Here is a 24,469-nt window from a genome sequence, read left to right on the forward strand (position 1 = left end):
TTAATGCCCTACACCATAGGTCATGCACCGTCTCGGTTCACTATAGAATAAGTGTACGTGTGTATAGGGGCCTAAGAGTGTTTGAGTGAGTGTGTGTTGTGTGAAAGACAGCTACTCACATTGCATTCGTGGTGACGTGCAGAGCCCATACATTCATGTATGTGAGGAGAGAGAGAGAGTGAGCGAGAGAGTGAGCGAGAGACAGAGAGAGAGAGAGAGAGAGAGAGAGAGAGAGAGAGAGAGAGAGAGAGAGAGAGAGAGAGAGAGAGAGAGAGAGAGAGAGAGAGAGAGAGAGAGAGAGAGAGAGAGAGAGAGAGAGAGAGAGAGAGAGAGAGAGAGAGAGAGACAGAGACAGAGACAGAGCGAGAGACAGAGAGAGCGAGAGACAGAGAGAGCGAGAGACAGAGAGAGAGAGACAGAGAGAGCGAGAGACAGAGAGAGCGAGAGACAGAGAGAGAGAGAGAGACAGAGATTTCCTGCCTCCCTCTGATAGAACAGGAGCTGCTTTTCTCCTGCAGGCAGACTTGAGGCTCCTGGAGTGAATTAGAACTCTCCTAGATCTATTACAGGTTGACTGTCTCCCGGCCAGGCGTGTGTAGGCTACCATCACATAGGCTACACACTCCCGGTCTCGGAAGTTTAATTATTTTAATGAAATCTGGACTAAACAGCCATCAGCTGCCCCTGTGAGACGGGAAGAACAACGGAGTTAGAAATAGCATACTGCTTGCTTTCTGACGTCCTTCTCTCCTTCCGTCAACCCCCCCCCCCCCCCCATTCTCTTGCGCACACACCATCCTCCATCACACACTCACAGATGAAAGTTTGACTGCGTGTGGCTTCTGGTGAAGGGATAGAGCGTTTTTAACGGAATCCTCGAATCGAAGTCAGAGAGGAACGGGCACTCTCAAACCTTTTAGCAGACACCGGACATTCAGTCAGTCAAGCAGTTTTCTTGGTCCCACGGCAGGTCTCTGTCTCGCATGGACAAACGTTATTACCTGGGAAACTTTGGATGATTCTCAGCAATCGCTCCTTCCAGAGAGGATGTTAATGATCCGTTTCACATGAAAACACTCTGTCTGAGTATGTGTGTCTGTGTAGCCTGTGTGTATGGTTTCAAATGAGGACCTGCGCGTGTTTGCTTCTGGTTTCGTCCGGCACGGCTGTGGTTTTGGGATTATTAACCGGTGAGGAGCAGGGTTAGAGATGTTTCTCTGTTTTAACGATTTACCAATTTATTTAGCCGTTAACGGCTGACCCGGAAAGTCCACATTCCGCCTCGTGACTTCGGGATTACTGCTCTGGAACCTGCAATGATTCTGTTGAACGTTTTCAGCGTGCTGTTTCTGCTGGGTGAGTACACACACACACACACACACACACACACACACACACACACACACACACACACACACACACACACACACACACACACACACACACACACACACACACACACACACACACACACACACACACACACACACACACACACACACACACACACACAATGGCCAAACATTCAGTTAGGAACATACCAATAGCTCATGCCTCCACACTAAACAATTAGGGTTCTTTGGGAAGCGTGGTGGTTTTATGTGGAACCATAATGACTCAAAGATCTTCAACAGTTTTTTATTGTTCACAAAAAGGTGCTTTGCTCTTTTAGTGATAATTAAAATATAGGGGAGGTGGCTAATTAGCATGTTTGGGGGCGTGGGTTTGTCACAGCTCTTTTTGTGCAATCGTGAGTGATAGTGTCATTCCAATGTATCTTTAGTGTTGTGTTATGCCATTCCATATTATAAGATGGTGTATGGCGAGATGACACAAGGCAGAGAGAAGAGCACGATGTTTCAAACCCAGACCGAAATACAAGCAGAGAACTTTCTCCTTTGAGTCAAACAGGAGACATAATTACACGTTACTCTCCTGAAAACCCTGAGCAGTCGACGGAGAGTTCACTCTCTGAAATGTTACCTGACAGAAGTGAAGGCTTCTGAGCCTCAACGCAATGACGAGGAACATGCCCAGTATGACTTTGGCCCCGTGGGAGTATGTCTTGTGAAGAATGCGGATCCATTCCTTTTGACCGATCTGTTTGGGGTATCAGGCTGGGTGAAGAAGGGTTTGGGTTTTGTCAAGAAGTTAACTTTTTGTGCGTCTGCTGGTCAGGGGGAGAGGGCGCTATTGTGTTTCAGGATGAGGGTTGTGTCCTTCTTTGCTCTCCGGAGTAGAGTGCCGCTGAAAGGAGTGATAACTGGGGTGGCAGTTGAGTGTTGAAGTGAAGTTGAGGATCCCCGGTGTCTGTAGTAAAGGACCAATGCACTACCTTCGTGAACATTTTTTGAATATATTTTTGATTCATCAGGAGGTGCTGCAGCACCCTCAGCACCCCCGGCTATAATGGCCACAACCCCAGAAGATTGAATTGGTGGAAGCAGCAGAGATGTTTTGGGGTGTCAGAGATTTTAGTGCAGAAAAACTGCAGGGGGTTTTGAGAGATGGGGCTCCAGCCTCCCAGGGCGACGGCCTGGTGTAGGATCTGTTAGGGCCAAAGTAGTGGAAGGAAGTGGTGTTGCTGATAGTGTTAATTATATATGGCATTAGATGGTGGTGAAACTTTGTTTACTTTCCATTTAAAACAAATTGAGACCATATGTGCAATGCATTATTCGAACTGTGAAAGGCAACAAAGTGTCTAGTCTGACGGAAAACCACATGAATAAGAGTAGTATTACTTTTTATATATGACTATGACCAGTGACAGTATCTTGTGAAAGACTCACGTATTGCCTTGTGTCAATTGAAAACGATTGACTAAATCATTTAGAACCGTATGACCATGGTTCTTTATAGAACCTTCAAAAAAGGGTTCCACCATGGTTACAAGACAAAGAACCCCTATCTGGTACTATTTAGAACCATACTTTTTTTGTGTGCACCTGGTGCCTTGCTGCTGCTAGGGAAGGTTTGTGATCTAAAGGGATGTTGGTAAAAGTAGAATGTAGAGCCTATCATTTGATAATTATGTGACCTGATGTAGTAAGCGTCTAAAGGTGATTCAGGGTCATATGTATCAAACATAGTTCTTTAGATGGTAAAATATGAAGAGACGTTCAAGCTCTCCCGTCTGGTAGAAGCTGACGGTCAAAGGGACAGCGCACGAGGCACGTTCCCTCCGTCTCAGCCGCTTGCTGAAGTGTGTGTGCATGTGAATCTGGTTGCCGCTGTGTCTGACGACTGCATGGGCTCGCGCGGCAGAACTGTCCTTGGTGCTGAAATCTGTTCACGGTCCTGGCACTAGCCTGTGGTGTGTCACATTTTTGTCTTCCACGTGCTACCTGCATGTTTGTCCAGTCAGGCACACTGTGTAATCGCTGTGAGTTTTTTTTATAGATTAATCTAGAACCCATTACTCACAAATCCAGAAGTTTACACAGTTTTCCTATATTTATATTATTGATATTTTTGTCATGTTTTGAGGTGATCTAAAACAGGAGAGAGGAGGGAAATGGGGAGGGGTGAGAGAGAGAGAGAGGGGGGATTGGGATAGAGAGGACAGGAGGGAATGGATAGGAGTGGACTAGGGAGAGGAGAGTAGAGGATGTGAGGAGAGAGGCTAGAAGGATGGAAGAGGTGGAGGATAGAGGAGAGGTTATTTCCCCTGACAGTTTTCGACACATTCAGAGAACTCCCCTGTAAACAGCATGTAGCCAGCTCTACACTGCTACCACACATACACCAGTAGCGTAGCCAGCTCTACACTGCTACCACACATACACCAGTAGCGTAGCCAGCTCTACACTGCTACCACACAAACACCAGTAGCGTAGCCAGATCTACACTGCTACCACACAAACACCAGTAGCGTAGCCAGCTCTACACTGCTACCACACATACACCAGTAGCGTAGCCAGCTCTACACTGCTACCACACATACACCAGTAGCGTAGCCAGATCTACACTGCTACCACACATACACCAGTAGCGTAGCCAGCTCTACACTGCTACCACACATACACCAGTAGCGTAGCCAGATCTACACTGCTACCACACATACACCAGTAGCGTAGCCAGCTCTACACTGCTACCACACATACACCAGTAGCGTAGCCAGAAATTCGAATAGTCTGATTCGTGACAATATTATTAATAGCCTAAATTCATTGTCAAATCATGAGTGAAGATGCTGATGTACAGCGTGTGCATTTGAGGCAGCAAACAGAGACATGCTTTTTTTTTGTATACCAAAATGTGAATTCTTCACATCAAGTTCCATGCAGTCCAGACCTCTTGAATGAGATGTAAAGCTGTCCTATCAGACATCTATCAGAAGAGAGTCTCAGGTTCACCATGCACACACACGTTGGTTTTAGAATCCGTGTTCCACAGGTATAAAATACAGGAGTGTTGACCGTGATTAAGGCAATGGACTATGAGCTGTCTTATTTGCTAACTGAACAAATTCAGAAGCACAGTGACATCATTTCCTCAATGCGCAATAAATCCGCACTAAATCAACTTAATACACCGTCACAAAGAAATGTGTGATTTTGTTTAGGTCTTTAAGGGAGCTTATGGTGCAAAAGAAAAATATGTGTTTAAAATGAACATAAAGGCCACAGAAAAATAACATAGAACTGCCATCATTGTCAGACTCACAGTCACAGCAGAAGATGGTGTTGAACTTTGAAATGATATCGTCATAAAGCCAAAGACTCAGTCAGTTCTCCTTCAAAAGAGAGCAGTGACACATTGTTCAAGCGCCCTGTGAGCATGGATGCCCTGTTGCACGCTTTGATCCGATTGACAGTGGAGAATAGACGTTCTACAGTGTAGCTGGTGATAGGCAGAGTGATTACGTCTCGAGGAAGCCTGTTCATGTTGGGGAAAATGTATTTGGGACAGGTATCAAGCACCACGATGAGTGTCTTGCAATGTAGATGGGGAGGCAGGGTAACCTAGTGGTTAGAGCGTTGGACTAGTAACCGGAAGGTTGCTAGGCCCGAGCTGACAAGGTACAAATCTGTCGTTCTGCCCCTGAACAGGCAGTTAACCCACTGTTCCGAGGCCGTCAATGAAAATGAGAATTTGTTCTTAACTGACTTTCCTAGTTAAAAAAAAATCAAATGTAAAGCTGTCCTGTCAGGGCTCATCAGAGTTCCATTCTTGGGTCGTTGCTCCAGTTGTTTTTTAAACCCAGGGGTGCAAGTTAATTAAGAGCCTCCTGGTTTTCGTGGTGCCCACGCAATAGCATGTACTGCTTGGCACATAAAAGCGCAATACCTCTTACAGCGTTGATGTGTGCTCGACTCCTTTCAATGTAGGATGCTGCACATGCCTCTGTTGACCTGCTTAAGAACATTTCCACATCTTGACTGGTGCCATTCTTCGAAGGCTCTGGCCACTGCAGCCATGTGTGCATTGCTTCACCTCTTAAGGATCCGTCCCTTATTTTCAATTATCGCCTAAAATGACAAACACAAATCTAACTGCCCGTAGCTCAGGTCCATTTCTTTTCAACATTTTGTGCTAATACTGCCCAAATGTGCCTAATTGGTTTATTAATACATTTTCAAGTTCATAACTGTGCACTCTCCTCAAACTACAGCATGGCATTCTTTCACTGTAATAGCTACTGTAAATTGGACAGTGCAGTTCGATTAACAAGAATTGAAGCTTTCTGCCAATATCAGATATATCTATGTCCTGGGAAATGGTCTTGTTACTTACAACCTCATGCTAATCACATTAGCCTATGTTAGCTCAACCGTATCGCTGGGGACCCACCGATCCTATAGAGGTTAAACACAAAACTGTCTGATATGCTTCAAATCTTTAAAACCAATCTTAATGAACCAATCCTCCATATCCACATCAGGAAAAAGGCTGACTTTCTGGCTATACAAAGCATCTCTTGATATATTATATATTTCATCCCTTGAAATGATTCTATCCTTGCCCATAATCGTTAGTGTTGCAGGGAACGCTGGCAGTTTGTGCTGGGAAGCAGGCTCGTGTATTGCCGACATGTCTGCAGGTTCTGATGAAGCCGGGGCAAGGGCTGTGGCCGAAGGAACTGAAACCACTTCAGGGAAGTGGTTTCAGTTCCTTCAGCTTCGGGGTCAGTCGTTGGTGACTTCAAGGGTCAGTCTTTGGTAGCTCCGAGGTCAGTCGTTGGTGGCTTCGGCTTCGGGGTCAGTCGTTGGTGACTTCAGGGGTCAGTCTTTGGTGGCTTCGAGGTCAGTCATTGGTCGCTTCGGGTTCGGGGTCAGTTGTTGGTGGCTTCAGGATCTGTCGTTGGTGGCGCAATAAGATGCTCGGGAGGAGACCGCCTATCCTCCTCTTCTATATGCGGTCGCTTCAAAGATTTTAAAAGTGAGGTTTGTTTGTCAATTTTACTTGTTTTTGTTAGTCAAGTTGGCTAGTGAGTCTTGACTATAATTACGATCTTACCCCCCAGATGCTGTGTGGGTAGGGGGTGTTAGTGTCAGGGTTAACGATTATTAACATCATGATTGATCATTATTCCTCTTCTCTCTCTGCTGCAGGGTGTGTTTGTGTGGTGTGTGTGTGTGGACATGGATGGAGGGAGTCCCTGGAGTGTGTGCGGGCATTAGAGCTGTGTAACGGGGACAGCCAGTGCAGCTCCAGCTACAGGATTATGCGTCAGTGCCTGTCAGGCGGGGCGCGGGATCGCCAGACCATGCTGGCTAGCAGGGAGTGCCAGGGTGCCATAGAGGTCCTACAGGATTCATCGCTCTACAACTGTCGCTGTAAGAGAGGCATGAAGAAAGAACTACAGTGTCTGCAGAACTACTGGAGTATACACCAGGGCCTGACAGAAACCGGTGAGTTACCTGGGCTACGCACAAGGAGGGAGGGGGTTGCCTGGAGTGCATCTGCTGGCTCCGAACTCAATGCTCCCTTTGTATTTGTGTGTATTGTGTGTGTGTTCACGGTGGCTCCACACCCACACACACACACACACACACACACACACACACACACACACACACACACACACACACACACACACACACACACACACACACACACACACACACACACACACACACACACACACACACACACACACACACACACACACACACACACACACACACACACACACACACACACACAAACTACCTCTCTTTCTGGGCACGGGTAGCTGGCCTAGTTTAGTGGTTGCGGCAGTAGGCCTCATTAAGGAGTTTCTCTCTTTGTTCTCCCTTCCTCTCTGGACGTTTGCTGCCAACACAAACCCACAAACACATGAACACACATATGACAATGCACAAACACACACACACACACTCAAGGGCACACACACTCTCCCCCTCAGCATGACTGGTGGCACACAGAGCTCAAGGGCACAGACAGAGAGAAAGCGAGCTAGAGAGGGAGCCTCTAGGTGAATTTTATCAGATATAATACATTTGTCACTGTGGCTTCCTGTTTTGCCCATAAAGAAAAATTAAAATTCTGTGTTTATATAAGCATCCCAGCTTTGTGTGTGTGTTTATGGGGGGGGGTCTGTATTATACTCTAGTATTTTCAGAAATATACTGGCTCACTAAACAAATAGAGGGAGGTGAGGAGAGGAATGGAGAAGACAATGAGGTGAAGAGGAGAGGAATGGTGAAGAGGTGAAGAGAGGTGAAGAGGAGAGGAATGGAGAAGAGAATGAGGTGAAGAGAGGTGAAGAGAGGTGAAGAGGAGAGGAATGGAGAAGACAATGAGGTGAAGAGAGGTGAAGAGAGGTGAAGAGGAGAGGAATGGAGCAGACAATGAGGTGAAGAAGAGAGGTGAAGAGAGGTGAAGAGGAGAGGAATGGAGAAGACAATGAGGTGAAGAGAGGTGAAGAGGAGAGGAATGGAGAAGACAATGAGGTGAAGAGAGGTGAAGAGAGGTGAAGAGGAGAGGAATGGAGAAGACAATGAGGTGAAGAGAGGTGAAGAGAGGTGAAGAGGAGAGGAATGGAGAAGACAATGAGGTGAAGAGAGGTGAAGAGGAGAGGAATGGAGAAGACAATGAGGTGAAGAGAGGTGAAGAGGAGAGGAATGGAGAAGACAATGAGGTGAAGAGAGGAATGAAGAGAGGTGAAAGAGGAGAGGAATGGAGAAGAAGACAATGAGGTGAAGAGAGGTGAAGAGAGGTGAAGAGGAGAGGAATGGAGAAGACAATGAGGTGAAGAGAGGTGAAGAGGAGAGGAATGGAGAAGACAATGAGGTGAAGAGAGGTGAAGAGAGGTGAAGAGGAGAGGAATGGAGAAGACAATGAGGTGAAGAGAGGTGAAGAGAGGTGAAGAGGAGAGGAATGGAGAAGACAATGAGGTGAAGAGAGGTGAAGAGGAGAGGAATGGAGAAGACAATGAGGTGAAGAGAGGTGAAGAGAGGTGAAGAGGAGAGGAATGGAGAAGACAATGAGGTGAAGAGAGGTGAAGAGGAGAAAAATGGAGAAGACAATGAGGTGAAGAGAGGTGAAGAGAGGTGAAGAGGAGAGGAATGGAGAAGACAATGAGGTGAAGAGAGGTGAAGAGGAGAGGAATGGAGAAGACAATGAGGTGAAGAGTGAAGAGAGGTGAAGAAGAGAGGAATGGAGAAGACAATGAGGTGAAGAGTGAAGAGAGGTGAAGAGGAGAGGAATGGAGAAGACAATGAGGTGAAGAGAGGTGAAGAGAGGTGAAGAGGAGAGGAATGGAGAAGACAATGAGGTGAAGAGTGAAGAGAGGTGAAGGGGAGAGGAATGGAGAAGACAATGAGGTGAAGAGTGAAGAGAGGTGAAGAAGAGAGGAATGGAGAAGACAATGAGGTGAAGAGTGAAGAGAGGTGAAGAGGAGAGGAATGGAGAAGACAATGAGGTGAAGAGAGGTGAAGAGGAGAGGAATGGAGAAGACAATGAGGTGAAGAGTGAAGAGAGGTGAAGAGGAGAGGAATGGAGAAGACAATGAGGTGAAGAGAGGTGAAGAGAGGTGAAGAGGAGAGGAATGGAGAAGACAATGAGGTGAAGAGTGAAGAGAGGTGAAGAAGAGAGGAATGGAGAAGACAATGAGGTGAAGAGTGAAGAGAGGTGAAGAGGAGAGGAATGGAGAAGACAATGAGGTGAAGAGTGAAGAGAGGTGAAGAAGAGAGGAATGGAGAAGACAATGAGGTGAAGAGTGAAGAGAGGTGAAGAGGAGAGGAATGGAGAAGACAATGAGGTGAAGAGTGAAGAGAGGTGAAGGGGAGAGGAATGGAAAGGAATGTGTGACAACAAACAACAAATATATAAAGATAACTCTATTCCATTACTCAACCATATGAAAACAGATCTAATTACATTGAATAATCTTCCCATAAATTGTACAGGTAGAATGAACCTCTTTACAATGGCATGGCTGATAAAGTCTTTGTGTTTACTTTCAGTAAGTAATACCAATTACCCCACCGAAGGTCCTAAGACTTTATAGGTGCAAATAAAACTAATAGAATGAAAAGGAAAGTTTTACATCTTCCTAAGTCAGAGGGTGGTTTTAACCTTCCAGACTTGAAATTATATCAACTCTCTTCCCAGGGCTTTTACTTGTGACATATCGTTAAATGCACCAATGAGGAACAATGCTTACATCTTCAAGATGTGCGCGCTCATCCCCAGAATCGTTTCACGTGTCTATTTTCAAAAGATAAGGCTAAGAACATGTACAACGTCATAGTATAACAATATGGAAGGAAATGAAACGTATTCTACAAGAACCAATGTCACTTCCTTAAAACACAACCTAATGGAACTATCGCTGGATAACTTTTCAGAATTCACCGATTGTGACGCCCTGGCCATAGAGAGGTTTTTATTCTCTATTTTGGTTTGGCCAGGGTGTGACTAGTGTAGGCATTCTAGTTTCTTTATTTCTATGTTGGTGTGGCTCCCAATGAGAGGCAGCTGTCTATCGTTGTCTCTGATTGGGGATCATATATAAGTGTTTTTGTTTTCAGTGTCTGTACCTGACAGGACTGTTTCGGTTCCCCCTCTTTGTTATTTTGTTGGAGTGTTTTGAGTATTACATTTATCATGAACACTTACCACGCTGCGTTTTGGTCCACTCCTTCATATGACGATCGTTACAGAACTACCCACCAAAAAAGGACCAAGCAGCGTGTTCAAGAGGAACTGGGCCCGGGAGAAAAGAGAGTGGAGGACATCCTGGACCTGGGAGGAGGTTATGGCAGGGGACAATACACTGCCATGGAAACAGGTGGAAACAGCGAAAGAGGAACGGTGACGATACGAGGGGACACGGCTAGCACGGAAACCCGAGAGGCAGCTCCAAAAATATTTGGGGAGGGGGCACATGAGGAGAGTGGCAGAGTCCAGGGTTCAGACCTGAGCCAACTTCTCGTGCTTACCGTGGGGCGCATTCACAGCGCAGTGCGTCCTGTGCCAGCTCCCGCATTTGCAGGGCGAAAATAAACATCCAGCCAGGACGGGTTGTGCCAGCTCTACACTCCAGACCTCCAGTGCGCCTCCACAGTCCAATACGTCCTGTGCCTCCAACCCGCACTCCCCCTGAGGTGCGTGTCATCAGCCCGGTGCCACCTGTACCGGTCCCACGCATCAGGCCGCCAGTGCACCTCCACAGTCCAGTACGTCCTGTGCCTCTTCCCGACACTGCCCTGAGGTGTGTGTCATCAGCCCAGTGCCACCTGTACCGGTCCCACGCATAAGGCCTGCAGTGCACCTCCAAAGGCCAGAGCTTCCGGCGACAGTTCCCATTCCAGAGCTTCCGGCGACAGTTCCCAGTCTTTCCGGCGACGCTTCACAGTTCCCAGTCCTTCCGGCGATGCTTCACAGTCCGGAACCTCCAACGCCGGGCCGCAGTCCGGAACCTCCAACGACGGGCCACAGTCTGGAATCTCCAAAGACGGGCCACAGACCGGAAACTCCAACAACGGTCCCCAGTCCGGAACCTCCAACGCCGGGCCGCAGTCCGGAACCTCCAACGACGGGCCACAGTCCGGAATCTCCAACGACGGGCCACAGACCGGAAACTCCAACAACGGTCCCCAGTCCGGAACCTCCAGCGACAGTCCCCAGTCCGGAATCTCCAGCGACGGGCCACAGTCCGGAACCTCCAGCGACGGTCCCTAGTCCGGAACCTCCAGCGACTTTCCTCAGTCTGGAGCCTCCAGCGACGGTCCTCAGTCTGGAGCCTCCAGCGATGGTCCCCAGTCCGGAGCCTCCAGCGACGATCGTTACACCGATAAATTGTTCCACATGGAAAACTAAAGGCATAGAAACCATAAATGACTTGGTAACAGGAAATTCATTTATTTTCATAATAGAATTAAAAAGTAATTTTGGACTGAACAATGTACATAGGTTCAAATACAGTGCATTCAGAAAATGGTCAGACCCCTTGACTTTTTCCACATTTTGTTACAGCCTTATTCTAAAATTGATTGAATAAAATGTTTTCCTCATCAATCTACACAAAATACCCCATAATGACAAAGCAAAAACATATATTTTTTTAATTGTTGCAAATGTATTAAAAATACCTTGAGCTCAGGTGCATCCTGTTCCCTTTGATCATCCTTCAGATGATTCTACAAATTCATTGGAGTCCACCTGTGATAAATTCAATTGATTGGACATGATTTGGAAAGGTACACACCTGTCTACATAAGGTCCCACGGTTGACCGTGTATGTCAGAGCAAAAAGTATTGATCTGTGGAAGGGTACCAAAACATTTCTGCAACATTGAATGTCCCCAAGAACACAGTGGCCTTCATCATTCTTAAATGGAAGAAGTTTGGAACCACCAAGACTTCCTAGAGCTGGCTGCCTGGCCAAACTGACCAATCGGGGAGATGGTCCTTGGTCAGGGAGGTGACCAATAAGCCGATGGTCACTCTGACAGCGCTCCAGAGCTCTTCTGTGGAGATGGGAGAAGCTTCCAGAAGGACAACCATCTTTCGCAGCACTCCACCAATCAGGCCTTTATGGTAGAGTGACCAGACGGAAGCCACTCCTCAGTAAAAGTGAGAGACTAGTCAAGATCGAGGGAAAGATGAATGGAGCAAAGTACAGAGAGGTCCTTGATAAACCTGCTCCAGAGCTTTCAGGTTGGCGTGCTGGTTCACCTTCCAGCTGGACAATGACTCTAAGCACACAGCCAAATAGCTGTGCAGTGACACTCCCCATCCAACATGACAGAGAAAAATGGGAGAAACTCCCCAAATACAGGTGTGCCAACCTTGTAGCGTCATACACAAGGAGACTCGAGGCTGTAAACGCTGGCAAAGGTGTTTCAACAAAGTACTGAATAAAGGGTCTAATAGTTATGTAAATGTGATATTTCAGTTTTTTGTTTTTTTATACATTTGCAAACATTTCTTAAAAGCAGTTTTTGCTTTGTCATTATGGGGTATTGTGTGTAGATTGATGAGAAAAACAACAATTTAATACATTTTAGAATAAGGCTGTAACGTAACAAAATGTGGAGAAAGTCAAGGGGTCTGAATACTTTCCGAATGACATATCACAACATTTCGATTGAAAATCTTTTGGACATCAGAGCAACCTTGAGGGAATCTTATTTTAGTCCGAAATTAATGTCCATATGATACCGTTACAGCACAACGGCAGAGTCATGCCTTTAGTGTAAAACGAACAACGACTCAATAATCCATGCTTTCTGGGAATGCTATAAAGACCAGAAGTTGTGGGCGGAGCTGTCCATTTGTATGTAAACATACTTTTAATCCATCTGTCTGCATATTTCAAGACAAGGGGGTGTGGAATGATGTATTATTTACATTTTGAAAAGCATGGGCTTGGTACTGTTCTCTAGTTGTGCCGTGATTGGTTCAGTGTTCTGTCACGCATTGGATAACTACGTTATCGCAAAATCTACAGGGAAAGTTCAAAAGTTCAAGCCCCTTGGATGCTGCCATAGATTTACATTAGAAGTGCCCATCCAAGAAGGCTCAAAGTCATTAACCACAGAGAAAATAACGCTGTGTCTACCGTAGATTTGATTTGGCTGATCATGTCAACATTATTCCTTTGAAATCTTAGCTAGCAAGCTAGACAAGCAGTCATCTTCATGAATCAAGTCGACAGTGTATTAGCAAATCCTTTTCAATCCTTGTCGTCAACGTGACGACAAAATATCTCAAAAGTTACCTGTAAACTTTGCCAAAACATTACTTTTGTAATACAACTTCAGGTATTTTTCAATGTAAATAATCGATAAAATTGATCTGTGTTCAGTACAGGAAGAAAGAAAACAAACTGAAGCTAGCTTTCTGGTCACGCAACTCTATCTAACAGTACACTTCAAGTGACCCTCGTTCAAGATGGCCGTACCTCTTCATTACACAAAGGAATAACCTCAACCAATTTCTAAAGACTGTTGACATCCAGTGGAAGCGATATGAACTGCAAGAAGGTCCCTTAGAAATCTGGATTCCCAATGAAAACCCATTGAAAAGAGAGTGACCTCAAAAAAAAGAAATCTGAATGGTTTGTCCTCGGGGTTTCGCCTGCTAAATAAGTTCTGTTATACTCACAGACATGATTCAAACAGTTTTAGAAACTTGTGTGTTTGGAAAGTGTTTTCTATCCAAATCTATGCATATCTTATCTTCTGGGGATGAGTAGCAGGCAGGTCTCTAACATCCACCAGCTCCGTGATGTCGTCATGGAGTGTAGGAGGACTCCAGTGCCAAGTTGTGAAGCTCTGGTGAACTCCATGCCCAAGAGGGTTAAGTCAGTGCTGGAAAATGATGGTGGCCACACAACTTTACGTTGTAGCAAAGTGTAATTTCTTCAGTGTTGTCACATGAAAATATATACTCAAATATTTACAAAAAATGTGAGGGGTGTACTCACTTTTGTGATATACTGTATATATATATATTTGTTTTAAGCCTATCGCAAACCTTAACCATTTGGAGTTAATGTCCAACCTTAACCGTGGAACGATACAGAGAAGTAATCAAGCACTTCTAAATTTGAAGTTTGAGAGACATGGATGAATGTCTAATTCTGACCTGAGTCTGTGAGAGGTAGTTGGGTTTGCTCACATTAAACCGTAAGTGATAGTGTCATACCGGTTTATCTCATTTCTTGTTATGCCATTACATATTATATATGACCATGGCCAGTGACGGTTTCTTGTGAGTGACTCACGCATGGCCTTGTGTCATTTGAGAACATTTGACGAAATCAATCAGTGGTTCTCAATTCTCTCCTCAGGGACCCCAGCTGTTCCAGAGGTAGCTCACTTGATTGAGCTAAAACAGGAAAACATAATGGTTCTAAATAGTACCAGATAGAGGTTCTTTGGGTTGTAACCATAGTGGAACCCTTTTGGTGCTATATAGAACCTTTTTTAAATGGTTCTTCATATCAGCAAGAAAAAGGGCTCTGCTATGGTTACAACCCAAAGAACCTCTATCTGGTACTATTTAGAACCATTATGTTTTTGTGTGTACTACAGCGTTTCCCAAACTCAGTCCTCAGGACCCCAAGGGGTGCATGTTTCGCCCAGACACTACACAGCTGATTCAAATGATCAAAGCTCGATGATTAGTTGATTATTTGAAATCAGCAGCGTAGTGCTAGGGCAAAAAAAACTAAATGCGACCCCCTTCGGGGTCCCGAGGACCGAGTTTGGAAAACCCTGGTGTAGGAGATAGGAAGGCAGAAGAGAGAAACGAGGAGAGCGGAGGAGAAGATTCATAAAGCTCTGATATATCTGTTGGTCCTTTTTGTATCCTTGTCGACAGCTGGAGGAAAACAAAATCAGCATTCTGTACATCAAATAACAACAGAACAGATGTGTTTATATACCAGGCATATGTTCACACAAATGTTAACTAGGGTTTCTAATGGCCTGAGTAAACTGTAGCTAATCAGGTGAGTCATCCTAGCTTGTTATGAATAAGTTGTTGTTTAAGACTCCCTGGGTTGCAATTGTGTCACACCCATTATTTGCTGCTAGTGTTTGACATAATGGAAGCACACAACGTTTCTTTCTAAAATGATCAGCAGCCAAAACTGGTCTTAGAAGATGATAGGCTCTGGTTCTGCTGGCATGCATCGAAATGCGTGGCATTTTTTGTGTCTTTCTTTTTGCAAATGACTATGAATTAACATCATATTTTCTCCCCTAAAACGTGTTAATACCATACCTCATATTAAGGGATATATTAAGGGTTCCAGCAGCTAGAATTGAAACGTCTACAAATCAACTGTGGGAACATGGCGTCTGTCAACACCAGACAACATAAAGAGCTGGCTGCATATATACATATCTAAGAGATTGTACACTAGATTGTTTGTGAGGAGATTACCGCTGCTCTTGACATACAATTAAAACCAGTCAAATGAATCATTGGCCGTGCTCACTGCTAAAGTGGATACCTATTCAACTGAAGTGCAAAGACTGGAGAAGACAGCCAACGTGACAGAGGTGTGACTCCTTCACCCGGAAACAGCATGAGCTAAGTAGGAAGGGATGATCAAACGGAAACGGAATCACTCGAACATCATTCCCCGTAAATTCAACGTGTGAATCACGGGGTTTGAAACTCACGAGGAAGCGGGCGAACCAACTTCCTTCATGAGCAATCTTTTCTCTGAACAGTTCGGGCAGGGTCCAATGCCGCTAATGCAGGGAAGGGGGATCAGCGTCGACCCAGATCTCAGTGCCGAACTGATAAAACAGAGAGACCTACAACGAGGTGAGATCCCAGCTACACAAGCTAAACCCTGAGATGCTGTTTTGTCCACTGGTAAAATGAATCTCGACACTCCAGGACACAACACACACATTTTCCAATGTCAAGGAAGCACATCAAACCCAACACACAAGGGGACAAGCCGACAGATGGAACCACATAACTAGCTCATTATTGAGCTATGCAATCCATGCACAATCACGCAGTCTAGCCTATGGCTATGATGTTGCCCTCAGCATAAGACAATGATGAGGACACCCTCTAATGTTTGGGTACAAGGAGTAATATTAGTATTATTGCTGCGTATTGGACTTGTTCTAATTATATTTCCTATGGTCCTGGACATTTACATAGTGATTACACCATGTCAATTACTGAACAATTGACAATATCTGGGTTTGTCATAGGTACTGGGACTGCTTTCTTGTGTGGCTACAGCACATTGAATCGATTTGGGCTAAATATGACAATAAGTCGATAGCTATCCCCGACAATTTTTGGTTTAATTTTGCATTTATTTTTTATTACTGGTGAGGAGAGATGGTCATTCCATTGTGGGCTACTTACTGTAAGTGATAATGCCAGAAAAGCCGATGTTTGGAAGATATATTGGCACGGGTATTGTTAGGCCCAAGACGATGTCGGGCAAACACCGGTTTCGAGGGAATTATAACTTTTATAGAAGAGGTTACCAACATATTTAAATAATGATTGACATTTTTTCATTTAAAACATTATTTTGATTAATTTATTCATACTATCGAATCATTCCACGAAATATAGTCCCACCACAAATTTAAGGTTGCTCCCCAAGCCGGCTGGTCGGTCGTTCGTTCTATTGGTTCGGTTACGACCCAGAAGTTCAGTCTTTTTGTCCTGTATCTATGGATGCGACCCAGTCATTCATTCTAAATGTTCCATTGCCATACTGGCTGACAAAGTTCTTATCCCTTGCTTGCTAGCTAGCCACGGCTAACTTGCAGTCTTGTCAAAAAGCGCAGCCAGAATAACAGCAAAGTAGCTGCATTTGTCTAAGCTGTTTTCTAGTGACATTTATTTGGACATCCATAACAATGTCAGTTCACTATTGTTAGCCAACAATCACATCAAACTAAAGCTGGAAAGACTGCATACTAGCTGCACTTCGTTTCATTTGATCTTTTTTCAATTGACAATTCTTTGTGTACTGTATATCCAAGAAAATGATGCCAGCTGATTCATGATTTAGACTGGCTGAGAAACGCTGCCTGTCAGTCTCATCCCGACTCCGAACACATTCATTACTTATGGGACAGCTGGAGATCCAATTTGAATATAGAAACAATGTTGCAAATGTCGGAGAGACAGACAGCAAGGTTTATCTTCCCGTATGCTGCTGTGGTGCCAAACTGCTGCAGAACTTTACTTGGTAGTTTATGCTGGTAACAGGTATCACCAGGCAGCTTCAGTCCATACCACACCAGGAGTATGGAGTAGAGAGTGTGCAGTGACATTCTATTTCTTAACTTTGACTTGACCACACTCATTTGGCTGAACAGCCGTTCAACCTCCGCATTTTAGTGTGGCAAAGAGAGGGTAGCGAGTGCAGCTTTGCACAGTTCTTCAAATGGATTTGACCCGGAAAAGTCAGTGTATTTATTCACTTCACTCGACTGTATTTATGTACCTAAACAGATGGATGTTTCATCAATTGTTTGTGGCTGGTACCCCAGTAGCTCAGCTACATTAATAATTTCAGTGGTGCCCTTATTGTGCTTTAGTGTTTCCTTAACACTGAACAAGGCCATGTTTCGCAGCGATTCTAGGTTGTCTGGGAGCCTTGCTTGTAGCTCCTTGCTTGAAGCAACAATGTAGTTAATATACTGTCTCCGAATGACCTTTTTGTCCTCTGGCGTAAGACTGAGTTGGTACACCGTGCTCTCGAAAAGGTACCCAAGGTGTGGTGATGGACTGAGATGTCCATCAATGGCATCTTTCAGGACATCAATTTTTGCCATAGGGTTGACTACCCTGCTGCAAATCGATGTTAAGAGGTGTACCAGATTGTACAAAAGCTTGACATGATCTGTTTGATCTCCCTCAAATGACTTCACTGCAACTTGTACATCGGACAGGATTGATTTCAAGAACGTCAGGTTGACATAGTTGGTCTTGTCCGTGTACGTGGCGTGGAGCACATCCACCATCTATCAATGCTCACTGGCCTTGGTCAACTCAGTGGAGTTTCAGTTCTTCCCACTAGCTCAATATACGAGTTACCACAGGCTTAATCGATAGCCAACATGTGGCACAAACTTTGGTGATCTGCAGTGGTTTTTGTCCACCATTAATGTTGGCAATACACTGCTTTTTAAAATCCTGTGCACCCCATTGTGCACGGCAGTCATCACGGACGCATTGTCAATAAACTGAACTGAAGATTATTTTTTTAAGGTTACACTTAAGGTTAAAGTTACACAACTATAACTAACTAAATAGCCGTTGCTATTGATCTGGCATCGCCCCCCTCCAATTCAACTTACCCGAGAAATGTGGACACAGCGGTTCTTCTTTTAGCACTGAAATACCGAATCGCCACACCCAGGTCTTTTGAGACACTGACATCAGTGGACTGAGACTGAACTTCTCATCCCCCACGTCTGACGTTACCCTTTTGAGGAAGTAAGGAGCCAGTACTCCCCTAACCATTCCTGTGCACTTGGTGCCGTGCATTTGGAAGTTGTTGCTGCCACAGAATCTGAAAAGGCAGCTTTGCAAGCCATGTCTAAATGGTCGCATGCTTAGCAGCGAACAATGCTTCCGCAATGGCCATTAGAGCTCCTGCGCTTTTGCAGTTATCCACTTTCTTAACCCATTGTGGCAATGTAGACTGCGTTGCGGGGTTGTATGGGTTTGATTTATTTATATGCTTTGCTGTAGCACAATGTTTTTTGATGTCATACATTTTGCAAGCAGATTTGATTTGCAGTACGCACCGGATGCCCGACAATCATCCCCAATTACTGGCTTCAGCCACCCTTTAAATTCAGGTACAGACTCCCACTTTTTTCTGTACTTCTGGCTGTACAATTTTGATTGAGACATGTTGATTGATGTTGTAAGTTCTGTTCAAGATCAAACATTTGTGACCAACTATATTCATTGGGTTCGTCTCGTTGAACGCATACTACTGATGCTGCAGTCAGCCAACAATGGCTTGCAATTTGCTGAAATTGCTGCTGGCCTGCTGCTGCTTGTGCACGAGCTGAGCGCCTGCTGCTGACGTCACTCACAATGCACTTTTGCACCTAGGCACGTGAGTGTGTGACAGAGAAAATTGTTGTTGTCAGAGAAAATTGTCAGAGAAAATTGTTGTCATTTAGAGGGAAAATGTGTGCATTTTAGCATTTGAGTCACTTTTCAAAGGTTGCTAAAAGTTCAAAATACAATTTTAAAAATAGCTAGTCTGAAAAGTTGCCAGGGTAGTCTTGAAAAGTTGCTTAATCTAGCAAACAAAATTGCCAAATTGGCATCACTGCATGTAGTGTAGTTAGCTAGCTCAATTTGACACAAGCCATTTCCGTCTGTTCTAAATTTCTCATAAATATCTTGCTGTGCAACCGAGCAAACAAATCACCCAGATAATAATTTTTGTGATGATGGCTTTTAGGTAGGCTACAATGCAGCCTCTGAGTGCCACAGAGAATAAACTGATTGCAGATTCGTGACCATTTTTTACCATTACTACAGAGAAAATGTCTTATGCCCAGCATTTCAAAAGATATTGTCAATATTGTTAGTGGTATAGAAATTATTACATTAAATTAGAATGCCAAGAGTGTGCAAAGCTGTCATCAAGTTCAAAGGGTGAGTACTTTGAAGAATCTCAAATATTAAATATATTTAGATTTGTTGAAAACCTTTTTGGTTACTACATGATACTATATGTGTTATTTCATACTTTTGACATCTTCACTAGTATTCTACATTGTAGAAAATAGTAAAAATAAAGAAAAACCCTTGAATGAGTAGGTGTGTCCAAACTTTTCACTGGTACTGTATGTCTTAAGACCAAAAAAATGCTGCTTCAGAGATTCCATATGTTACGCAACAACCCTGTAATTATAGTGCAAGGGGAGGGGAACCGAGGAGGGAGGGCTGAGGCCTAGGGAGGAGGGGGCCTGGGGAAGGGGGGGACGGGGAAGGGGAGGTGGGGGAATAGTTTATAGTCTTCTCGGTGGGAAGCAGCCAATGGTTGTGTTTGCCCTGCTTATATTTTACACCCATGGGCTTATCAACACTAAAGATAACAATTACATTGTAGATAAACAATGGCAACACGAGCTATTCTCAAATGGAACTTGATATTCTATCAAGAAACCATATTGATATAGCAATGCTCCAAGAAACCCTCCTGCTCCAAAAGGACACATAGAATAGAGAACCATTTGCACAAACTGGCTGCTTTCTTCATTAGACCAAAACAGAACTAAGGGTGTAATCATAAGGATACATAAGAAACTCAAAATCAACATCCTTGTTAAAAAGGTGTAGACCAAGAAGGCAGAATCACTTTCCTGAAATGTATACACAAAGAAAAATAAATGACATCAAAATAAGTTGATGCTCCAAATTCATATGAGCTTTTTATTATCTGAACAGCATATTGTTAGAATTAACTGAATTCCATCTGGTTATTGGGACAGACATGAATGCCATGCTGGACATGCGGGACAAATCCACTAAGACCAACTACAATCCACAGGCAACCAATGGTCTCCAACACATACTCTCTGATTACTTCCGAGCTCTTAACCCTAAAGCAAAAGAGTACTCTTTCTATTCAAACAGGCAAAAAAACATGATCCCGAATACTTTTCATACTATCCACTCCTCTATTTTCTTTAATAAAAAAAATGGAAATTTGACATGAGCCTATCTGATCATCATGCCTACTACTACCAGCTACACTTCAGAATATCCTAAAAGAGCCACAAGATGGCACTTTAATGATTCCTTACTGCAATATCCTACTTTCTGTGAACAATTTGAAAAACAGAATCAAATGAATTCAGTTGATGATCCTTGGATTTTGTGTGACTCTATTAAAGGTTTTATTAAAAACAATAGAACTGCATTTGCATCTGGGCTGAATAAATCACAATAAAGAAGATATATATCGGAATTGTAAAAGTTGGTAACGACATTGGAACGTTCTCAATAAACACTCTTTTTTAGACCAGGTAGCAACTACTCGCTCCAAAGTCAAGACAGAACATTATAATGGTGCTGGAGGAGATGGCTGCCATTTTATGGTCTCCTAATCAATTGTGCTATTGTGTGTTTTTTCGCATTATTTGTAACTTATTTTGTACATAATGTTTCTGCCACCATCTCTTATGACCGAAAAGGTATCAGGACAGCGATTATTCACCTCGTACTGGACAAAGATTTTTTCTTTAACAAGTCGGGCGCAAAGGATTTTCTTCAGACACCCGACAAGGCCCAAATCCCTTCCTTTAAAAGTTTTGAGCTAATGCCATAACCGTTTGTGGTAGATGGTGGCAGATTATGGTAAATTGCAGCATTCAAGCAACAATGGCTGACACTTAAATAACGTGCCATAGAATTCTGCGGCACCTAGCAAGCTGTGCTGCAGTACACCACAACGTTTAAAGGAAGAACCACAGTACCAACGGGACATTAAAAACTGTAATATCTTATGTTTCACCGAGTCATGGCTGAACGACGACATGAATAACATACAGCTGGAGGGGTTTACTCTGCATCGGCAAGATAGAACAGCCGCCTCTGTTGAGACAAGGGGTGGTTATCTGTGTATATTTGTAAACAACAGCTGGTGCATGAAATCTAATAGTAAGGAAGTCTCAAGGTTTTGCTGGCCTGGGGTAGAGTATCTCAAGATAAGCTGTAGATATTTACCAAGAGAGTTTTCATCTATATGTTTCATAGCTGTCTATTTACCACCACAAACTGATGCTCAATGAGTTGTATAAGGCTATAAGCAAACAGGAACATGCTCATCCAGAGGTGGCGCTCCTAGTGGCTGGGGACTTTAATGCAGTGAAAATTATACCTAATTTCAACCAACATGTTAAAATGTGCAACCAGAGGGAGAAAAAACTCGAGATCACCTTTACTCCACACCCAGAGACGTGTACAAAGCTCGCCCTCCATTTGGCAAATCTGACCATAATTCGATCTTCTGGATTCCTGCTTACAAAAATAAATTAAAGCAGGAAGCACCAGTGAATCAGTCAATAAAGAAGTGGTCAGATGATGCTACAGGACTGTTTTTCTAGCACAGACTGGAATATGTTCCGGGATTCTTCTGATGGCATTGAGGAGTAAACCACATCCGTCACTGGTTTCACGAATAAGTGCATCAACAACGTTGTCCCCACAGTGACTGTACGAACATACCCAAACCAGAAGCCATGGATTACAGGCAACATCCGCACTGAAATAAAGGGTAGAGCTGCGGTTTTCAAGGAGCGGAACTCTAACCTGGATACTTGTAAGAAGTCCCGCTGTGCCCTCTGACGAACCATCAAACAGGCAAAGTGTCAATACAGGACTTGAATCGTACTACACCAGTCCGACACTCATCGGATGAGGCAGGGCTTGCGAACTATTACAGACTACAAAGTGAAGGACAGCCATGAGCTTCCCACTGACATGCGCCTACCAGACGAGTTAAATTACTTCTCTGCTCACTTCGAGGCAAACAACACTGAAGCATGCATGTGAGCATCAGCTGTTCTGGATGACTGTGTGATCAAGCTCTCCGTAGCCGATGTGATAAGACCTTTAAACAGGTCAACATTCACAAGGCCGCAGGGCCAGACGGATTACCAGGACGTGTACTCCGAGCATGCGTTGACCAACTGGCAAGTGTCTTCACTGACATTTTCAAACTGTTCCTGACTGAGTCTGCAATACCAAAATGTTTCAAGCAGACCACCATGGTCCCTGTGCCCAAGAACACTAAGGTAAATGACTACCGACCCGTAGCACTAACATCTATAGCCATGAAGTTCTTTGAAAGGCTGGTGACTCACAACACCATTATCCCAGAAACCCTAGATCTACTCCAATTTGCATTCCGCCCCAACAGATCCCAACAGATCCACAGATGAGTCAATCTCTATTACACTCCACACTGCTCCACACTGTCCCCTCCTGTACTCCCTGTTCATTCATGACTGCATGGCCATGTACGACTCCAACACCATCATTAAGTTTGGCGTCGACACAACAGCGGTAGGCCTGATCACCAACAACGATGAGACAGCCTATAGGGAGGAGGTCAAAGACCTGGCTGTGTGGTGCAAGGATAACAACCTCTCCCTGAACATGATCAAGACAAATAAGATGATTGTGGACTACAGGAAAAGGAGTGCGTACAGTGCGTACAGCCCAGCATTTTCTTTTCTTAAAACTGCATTGTTGGTTAAGGGCTTGTAAGTAAGAATTTCACTGTTGTCTTCGGGGGATGTGACAAATACAATTTGATTTGGTTTGAGAACTAAATCTATTGGTAAAACGGAGAGCAGACTTTGCAATCCATCGAGTTAAACTCAACCATTACTTCCATGTAATCAAATCGGTTGTCTACTGGCTAACAAGCTTTGCGGCAAAGACCAATTAGTGGATATTGCAACTATTGAATCTGAATCAGGTGAATCGATACGCACTTACCCAAATTGGTACATCTGAACTAAAGCGGGTTTGCTAAAAGTTGTAAATGAAATGGCAAACTGTAGATTTCCGCCTAAATAGACCCGAAAGTAACTGCTATTCATGTATAATTCTATGACTGTGACATGCAAAAACTTGGTATATATGGAATGAACACTGATAGATTATGAGGAAATGATGAGAATATAGGAGTTACATAGTTCAGAATACACTAGATAAAGCACACACAAAATAACGTATATATATTTTTTTCAAAGTCATCTTTCATTGACAAGTGAACTATTGATGACTAGAGCTGGAAACACATCAGATGGCTTCCACAACATGTGAACAATATCAGAAAAAAATGGGATTGATAGACCTTGCAACTAGAAATAAATTATAGTACAACTCTGTACAAAAGCAATAATGGCATTCAAATGAAGAATTGTCTATATGACAGCAGTCTAAAATAGTCAATTATTTACATGTCAAATACCATTGGCAAATGTATCTGTTTCTTTTTCATCAAAATGGAGGTGGCACATGATCTCTCTGAAGCAATGACATGGTTTCTCCAAAGAAAAGTATCCCATTCATGCCTGACCAGAAGCTCCCCATATACACGCTCTTTCGACCAAATTCTCCACGGACATACAGGATTGAAATGAAGGCTTCAGCTCATCAACAGATAGATCCCAGACAGTGTCTCCATGCTCTGTGTGTGCCTAAGCCACAGTACGGTCCCTGAATTCTGTAGTATGTCCATGTCCCTTAAACAATGAAAGCTGGCGAGTGCATTGCTGATGTTGTTTTTGCTTGAGAGGCAGGGCCTGCTCTTTCAGTTATGACATTTTGTGCTGATAATCGGCCTGTAGAATGGTCACCGGCTTGTTCTATCTAAACGGTGCCGTCCTTTCCTCTCTCCTGTCTCGCCGTTCCATTTGGTGGTGGCGGTGGGCCCCTGCTCATTGTGCATCGTCCTGGCTTTTTTGGCGCTTAGGTCTCCGAGGTGTCGGTCATTCAGGCTGAGGCTCAGAATTAGAAGAAG

At 44.0% G+C, this 24,469-nt stretch overlaps 1 protein-coding gene across 1 annotated transcript in view; it reads left to right on the plus strand.

The window, feature by feature from the left end:
• The first annotated feature begins 818 nt into the window (after positions 1 to 818).
• LOC124007365 (GDNF family receptor alpha-2-like) overlaps positions 819 to 24,469 on the plus strand; it is a 78,947-nt gene continuing 55,296 nt past the window's right edge. Inside the window, exons 1-2 of the mRNA XM_046317867.1 lie at positions 819 to 1,356; positions 6,558 to 6,857. Coding sequence (XP_046173823.1) covers positions 1,317 to 1,356; positions 6,558 to 6,857 — 340 coding nt within the window. The 5' untranslated portion in view covers positions 819 to 1,316. The remainder of the gene's footprint in view (positions 1,357 to 6,557; positions 6,858 to 24,469) is intronic.

Source organism: Oncorhynchus gorbuscha, linkage group LG20, assembly GCF_021184085.1.
Source record: "Oncorhynchus gorbuscha isolate QuinsamMale2020 ecotype Even-year linkage group LG20, OgorEven_v1.0, whole genome shotgun sequence".
Lineage (NCBI taxonomy): Eukaryota > Metazoa > Chordata > Actinopteri > Salmoniformes > Salmonidae > Oncorhynchus > Oncorhynchus gorbuscha.